The 7,319-nt window shown below is 34.4% G+C and overlaps 1 protein-coding gene across 2 annotated transcripts in view; it reads left to right on the top strand.

The window, feature by feature from the left end:
- Positions 1–458: 458 nt before the first annotated feature.
- Positions 459–7,319, top strand: part of LOC129565198 (collagen alpha-1(IV) chain) — a 19,418-nt gene continuing 12,557 nt past the window's right edge. Inside the window, exons 1-19 of one of the 2 annotated variants that reach the window (XM_055439772.1) lie at positions 459–888; positions 1,588–1,713; positions 2,331–2,382; positions 2,458–2,683; positions 3,907–3,996; positions 4,137–4,172; positions 4,275–4,355; positions 4,619–4,699; positions 4,771–4,923; positions 5,261–5,296; positions 5,525–5,584; positions 5,669–5,728; positions 5,795–5,928; positions 6,069–6,159; positions 6,247–6,309; positions 6,440–6,469; positions 6,575–6,601; positions 6,683–6,782; positions 7,057–7,145. In XM_055439772.1, the coding sequence (XP_055295747.1) occupies positions 1,694–1,713; positions 2,331–2,382; positions 2,458–2,683; positions 3,907–3,996; positions 4,137–4,172; positions 4,275–4,355; positions 4,619–4,699; positions 4,771–4,923; positions 5,261–5,296; positions 5,525–5,584; positions 5,669–5,728; positions 5,795–5,928; positions 6,069–6,159; positions 6,247–6,309; positions 6,440–6,469; positions 6,575–6,601; positions 6,683–6,782; positions 7,057–7,145 (1,429 nt within the window). In that variant the 5' untranslated portion in view covers positions 459–888; positions 1,588–1,693. The remainder of the gene's footprint in view (positions 889–1,587; positions 1,714–2,330; positions 2,383–2,457; positions 2,684–3,906; positions 3,997–4,136; positions 4,173–4,274; positions 4,356–4,618; positions 4,700–4,770; positions 4,924–5,260; positions 5,297–5,524; positions 5,585–5,668; positions 5,729–5,794; positions 5,929–6,068; positions 6,160–6,246; positions 6,310–6,439; positions 6,470–6,574; positions 6,602–6,682; positions 6,783–7,056; positions 7,146–7,319) is intronic. The other variant, XM_055439774.1, reaches the window with a different exon arrangement.

The raw sequence follows: 7,319 nt of genomic DNA, 5'->3' as shown, positions 1-7,319 counted from the left end.
GTCCAACTTGTTAGAAGTGTGCACAGAATCGACGCCAATCTCAGCGGTGATTGTGTTGCCTAACAACAACAACAACAACAACATCGAAATGAACACAAATACACACACGACATCGAAAACACAATGCAGTGGTGATCGCGCGCCTTAATCGAATCGTCAGCAACAACAATTTTTGTTCCATTCGTCAAAGAGAAAATGCAGGAGAAAATAATGCACCGCTTATGACACACACAATTTGATTCCAGTCAACATTACTATAGTGGAAGTTGCAACAGCACGTGTTGTCTACGAATTTATATATAGAACAAAACGAAATGTTGCACAGTAATCGTGTAGCATGGCGCAGTTGCATTCACTTCGACGGCTGAGCTCAAGGAATTGTGTGTGTGTGTGTGTGTTTGTGATAGAAGCGGAACTGTTTGGGCCGTATGTATAGATGTAAATATCTCTTGCGAGTAGTACATAGCATGCTGTTCGCAGCACTTGCAACAACCCCAATTATTGTGCTCATATCATTTCGAAAGCGCCGAGCAAAAACGATCATCTCTTATCAGAAGCGCTCAGTTCATTGAGTAGCAGCGGCAACGGCACCACATTTGTTCCATTGGAATTTATGTAAGACTTCCAGTATGTTTCGACAACGAATTCGTTCGTTTGTTCGGTCGGCACAGTCAATCGGCTGCCACTTGGAATTGCCGACAATCATTTGTACAGTGGATCGGGTTACTGCGATCAGTTGGCTGTGGACTCTCGACGCGATCGGTTGGAAAAATTGGCCGCTGCGAAAATAAGTGTGGCATTGTTTTTTCAAACAGAATAAAAAAGAACTTTGAAATATTTTCAATTCAAGTGACTACAGCTGAAAAGTTTTTTTTCCTCGCCAAGAAGGTACTGAGAAAATATGATTGAATTATTTTTCGGACTCTTAACAAGGAATATTTAAGAAAAAAAAATGTTTAATTTGAAGAAGATTTTTGGAGAAATGAAGAATATCGAGATTCTTTTTTCGATATAAATTGTGTTGTTATTTGATGGTGAAAAAAAAAAACAGATCAACACCGCAATCGGATACAATTTCTACGATTTTTCCTTAGTTTTGCACTCTAGGATTAAAGACTTTGGATTTTTCGTATTTCCGTCGATAAATGTAAATTTGTGTGCAAGTTGTTGAATTTTGTGCTCGACGACGGGAAAAACGAAGAAAACGCTTCGATTTAATGGAATCTTTTTTTGGACTTTTTCCCTATATATGTTTCCCACTCATATCATTGGATATTTTTGATGGTGCCTATTTTTAGTGTTTTTCAGTGCTGCGATGTTGTCGTTTATTCTCCAGAAAATTCTTTAACGATTCCATTCTGTTTATGGTTGCTTTTAAACATTTGAATTTTACGACTTTTCAATCTCTCGGATTTTTTTGGGAGATTTTTTTCTCGAAAAATCATCGAAAATCTTTACAACTGTTCATCGAAAATTCAGTCTATCAAACTCTACTATGTTTTAGTGAATTTGAGTTTTTCATAAATTTTCGTGATATTTCATACAGTTCACAGTGCATTAAAAATTGAAAACAACAATATTTTCCAGATTGCACGGGAATAAGTGATCACAGAACGGTGATCAAATCAATTGATCGAGTTTTTGAACGCTTGGGGAAGGGCCGTCGACGGCCTGGGGTATAAATCTACCAATCATGGATACCCCAATATTTAGGTAAGTTTTTTTGACTAAAAGAGAAAAAAAAAATGAATTAACGAAAAAGAGAAAAAAAAGCAACTAGTGAAAGAAAAATAGTGAAACACAATGGAGTTTTATGGAAAAATAGCTTCAAATCCTGTGGCAAAACATGAATGAAATTGTGAATATAAAACAATGTGTTAAATATTTGTTCAAAGTTGATTTGCTTCCGACACGCTTAAACTTATAACGAACATTCATTTTATGGACTGTAACAAAAGAACATTGCCACTATGTTCATTTGAATTGGCTGCGTTTGCATTACTTGAGTAAATTTTCACAAAAAAAAGGATAGCGTGTTGTTGTTTTTTATTCGCTGGAAAAAAAATTACATAGAAAGAGAAATGTGATACTAAAGTGACTGGCTCATACTGTAATCCTCTCAGAACAAAAATAATTGAACATTTTTAAAACGCTTTGCACATGTGATCGTCGACGAATGCCCGAACTTGCAGTTTATTTTCTAAAGTGCTACCTCACCAATAAATTCGGACTAAAATTTCGTTTGAAAAACATTATGCATAAGAACTCCAGAAAAAGAGAAGAGAAAAGAACAAATTTATAGAAAAAACCGTATTTATTTCTCCTTTCAGATTAGCAACCGTTTGCTTGTTAAGCTCAGTTGTTATAATAGAAACACACGCGGTAAATAAATGTGATAATGGAATATATGTGAAATTGTGAAAATTGAAAAATTCTTCTTGTGTTTTTGTGCAATAGCAATTTTGGCATGATGCCTCTGATACAAGAGGTGGTATTAGATCATGGCCACGCAAAGATGTCGAACAACCGCCTCTTCATATTGACAGCAGTTACGATGTAGTCGATGTACCGAATGCACCAAAAAAGAATTGCACCGGTTCGGGTGGAAATTGTATTCCAAAATGTTTCGCCGAAAAAGGAAACAGAGGATTTCCCGGAATTCCAGGCTTACCCGGCCCAAAAGGTTCGCTACTCAAATGCTTATGAATTTCCTTTTTTTCACACAGAAAATTAATCGTTTTGATACCAAAAGTGTACTTTTGTTTTATGAAAAGAAGTCAATGCAGTAAAATGTGTGAAATGAAAATTTGAATGAGCTCCTGTGGGACAAAATAAGAGAGAAAAACATAGACGACATGCAGAAATAAAACGATAGTGGTATACATTTGAATTGAGTTCGGTAAAATGTCTTGGAACAATTTTGTAGATGAGAATTTTTTTTGTTTAATAATTCGAGACACGTGTCGAACATTTCACATTTATCTGATTTATGTCTTATTGAAAAAATGAGTATTTTTCAATGAATAAGAGCAACGTAACAAAATGATTAATTTTAGTGATGAAAATAGACTATAACACAGTCTATTTATGTTCCTCGGGATAAATTTATCCTAAGAATAAATTTTTTTGGTCAAAATACCAAAATTTCCAGCAAAATTCTTACTTTTGGCGTTGTAAATTGATGTTAAACATCATTTCTGTTCTTAATGATTTCATAAATATGAAAAATTTCCATTCATATCGAAATTTTGTAATTTTTTTTTATACTAGGGATAAGCACTTCAGAGGTATAAAGTAAGTAATTGTTAGTTTTTTGCTCAAAACACAGTCGAACTTGGAGTTTAAATGAATAATCTCTGGTATTTATCTTAAATTTTAAGGATATGGACATTTCGAATCAATCTTTTGTCAAAAAATTTCAACATTTTGCTATACCAGGGATAAAATTTACGACCATGTAGGGACCTGGTCATAAATTTTATCCCTCGGATAGTGAAACGTTGAAAATTTTTGGCAAAAAATTGATTCGAAACATCCATATTATTAAAATTTGTGACGAGCAACTGGGGAATATTGGCTAAAACTTCCAGTTTAACTGTGTTTTTGAGCAAAAATTTAGAATTACTTACTTTATACCTCTCAAGTGCTTATTCCTGGTATAAAAATAAATTACAAAATTTCGATATGACTGGAAATTTTTCATATTTATGAAACCATTAAGAACAGAAATGATGTTTAACATCAATTTACAACGCCAAAAGTAAAAATTTTGCTGGAAATTTTGGTATTTTGACCAAAAAAAATTATCCTTAGGATAAATTTATCCCGAGGAACATAAATAGACTGTAATTGCATTTACCAAAAATTCACGTGTGAATAATATTTATCTAAACAAAAACCAAATAGGTGTACAAGGTTTTAGTGGGAATGAAGGATTACCAGGGGCGAAAGGAAGCAAAGGTGATCCTGGTTTATCAGGCCCTCGTGGACCAAAAGGCAAGTGATTTTAAAACGCAATCGGAAGATCATCGATCAATTATTAATCCGTTTGAATCCGTTTGAATCCAATCTCAAAATTGGCTTTAAGCATAAAATTGTATATAAATACTAACACTATTCACAATGATTATTTACAGGTGATCGCGGTAAATCTGGCATCCCAGGTTTTCCAGGTATGTATTTGAGCAGAGTCTTAACGAAAAATGTTTCACATGAGTGAAATTGGTCGCTGAGTATATTTGAGCTTGTTTGTATAACAATGTGTTTTCTCGTAGGTATTGCTGGATTGACGGGTATTACAGGAAATCCTGGTGCACCTGGTATACCTGGTGTTGATGGATGTAATGGAACCGACGGTAAGATTCATTTCTCACTTACTTCGAACTTTAGCTCAAAAATATGATTTTCATTCGATATTTGTTTCTTCGAACTAAATATGCAATGAAGCTCTGATATATATTACATTTCAGGCATATGTAATGCTAATGTAATATTACACCGACATATTCCGAAAATATTGAAAGAATATAAATAAAATTGCTGTAAAAAAAATTCATTTAGAATAAACAAATTTTGCAACTGTATACAAATTCACTAATTTCTCTTCTGAATTTAATAGGTTTGTCCGGTATTCCTGGTCTCGATGGTGTTCCTGGTCCAAGAGGTTATCCTGGTGTTGACGGTGGCAAAGGAGAGAAAGGTTAAACATATTGAATGATTTATCGAACATAACCGAATTAAACAAAAAAATCGTTTTGTCACGTACTTTAGGTGAACCTGCCGCATATCCAGACAATTATTTGAAAGGACAGAAAGGTGAACAAGGTTTTGATGGATTGCCCGGTGCTCATGGGCCATCTGGCGAGCCAGGTCCAAGAGGACCACCCGGAAACGATGGACCACGTGGTTATCCAGGATTGAAAGGTTTGACTGTAGAAAATTGATACATTTTTGTTGAATTTAAAATTTGGTTTTTAATTTTTTATTTTGTGAGACTATGAGGAGAATATGTTTATGAGCTTTTTTCTTGGTCTAATTTACTCGCAATCGATACAAAAGATTACAACAAACACTCTTCGGCTAAATTATAGTAACATTTGATAACATTGCAGAAGGCAATTCACAATTATGTTTTTTTCAGTTGCAAATATTGCACATTCGAAATTAAGCGAAAAAACATACTCTAATTACATTCTCAGCGATAAATTTGTTTGTTTTCCATATAGATCAAGAATAACATAATATTCAACTTTCATAATAGGTGATCCTGGACCAAAGGGTACGCCAGGCTTATCATGTAAGTATTTTGCTTTGAAACGTTCACTCTTTACATCGATATTTATGTGCCAAAAAATGACGGAATAATTTGGTGGAAGAAATCAAACTGTTGATTGAGACTCATGCAAATTCTACTAAATGCGAAGCAGCTCTGTCGTTTTTTTGCACATATATGGTGATGAATTCCTGCGTTTGATTCCTTACAGACATCTACGGTGAAATGTAATGCATTTTTTTTATGAAATAGGTGTTCACACCACTGGGCCACCAGGACCATCTGGAGATAAAGGAGACAAAGGTGAACGAGGTAAAAATTCCAATAAGATCTTACGAAATGATAGGAAAAATGACTGAAAACAGTTATTAAACACATTTCATATGCATATTGTAGGCACATCCGGCATTGAACAATCTTCAGGAAAGCCATCCATTGAATCTGTTGGACCAAGAGGTAATTGAGCTAAAGTTAAAGTTCGAAGCAACTTTGTTATCCAATCAAATTGAATTCAAATTTTAGGTGATCGCGGAGATACTGGCGAGAAAGGTGATATCGGTCTTAAAGGTGATTTCGGACCTGCAGGTGAAAAAGGACATCCGGGTGATTTGGGATATAAAGGAGAAAAAGGTTTGCCTGGCCAACCGGGTCCAAGAGTAAGTTTCAGTTTATTCATCTAAATCTTCAAAGGCTTTGAAAATGTAGAATGATAGAAAGCAAACTAACGTTTTAACTGAATTTCAAGCATTCATTGAATTGACGGAAGCTGCATACAATTAAATTCTCTAATTTTTAGGGTCGTGATGGAAACTATGGTCCACCAGGTCAAGTTGGACAGAAGGGAGATCGTGGTATTGAAGGATTGCGAGGATTGGATGGAAAACCAGGTAAATTCAACACGCCAATACAATTTGTCAATATTCAACAAAATAAATGTGTTTAATATTGATGGTATGCTTCTATACTTTCCGTAGGTTTAAAGGGTGAACCCGGAAGAGAAGGTATCGCTGGATCTACCGGTATTCCCGGTCCACCAGGTATGTAACATTAGAAAAAATGTCGATAATAATAATTTTCTTTTTCTGTAAAATTATGCTTAAAAATAATATTTCAATAGAAATTCTTGCACACAATTGATAATATGCTTTTTTTTCTTCTCCATCATAGGTCCACCTGGTGGCGGAAAAGGAACCCCAGGTAAATAAAGCAAATGAAAGAATGACATTTGATAAGAAATATCACTGAAATCAAGAGAATTTCGTGTTAAATGATGTATTAATTTGTTGATTTTGGATTTTATAGGTGCGCCTGGACCAAAGGGACCTCGAGGTATGTATATTGAATGATGAATGATGATGTCGTTAAAAATGGTTGTTCAACTGGATTTTCAATTTTAATTTTAAATCATAGGTTATCGTGGCTCGCCAGGACCGAAAGGATTAGATGGTTTTCCAGGTGAGCCAGGAGAAAGAGGGCCATACGGTCCAAAAGGTGGTCTCGGAATTCCTGGGTAAATATTATTTAATTCAATTAATGCTTTCATTATCCAAAAAAGTTGCGATTTTGGCCACTTTTTTCTAGCCTCTTATCAATGAGATTGTAGATTTATTATGCTTGTCTATTTGTGAATTTTGTATTTCTTGTATTATGGAAATGCAAAAGTCTCGTCTTCAAATGAATATGTGTAAATACACTGAAATACGATAAGCTTCCGAAAATTCAATACTCGGTTGTTTTTATACAGAATTAGTGATGATATTTATAATGAAAATCATAAATTTTAGACGACCAGGCTCAGAAGGATTCCCAGGTGAAAAAGGAGAGAAAGGAAATAGCGGAGCTATCGGTCTACCAGGACCAATTGGATTAAGAGGTGTGATGACGTTGTCACTATTTTTTTTTCAAATTTAAAGCGATTTTAAAAATTCTATTGATTGTATAGCTGTGCTCACGATTTTTTTAATCAAGATATCGTAATAAACTAAAAATATCGTTCGATATCGTTATTATGATGGAATCTTAATAACGCTATCAACTTTTTATCAGG

The sequence above is a fragment of the Sitodiplosis mosellana genome, unplaced genomic scaffold (genome assembly GCF_009176505.1).
Source record: "Sitodiplosis mosellana isolate CC-2019 unplaced genomic scaffold, AAFC_SMos_1.0 Smas_scaffold_2, whole genome shotgun sequence".
NCBI lineage: Eukaryota > Metazoa > Arthropoda > Insecta > Diptera > Cecidomyiidae > Sitodiplosis > Sitodiplosis mosellana.
The sequence above is the reverse complement of the archived record's forward strand: the minus strand, read 5'-3'. Positions and strand labels throughout refer to the sequence as shown.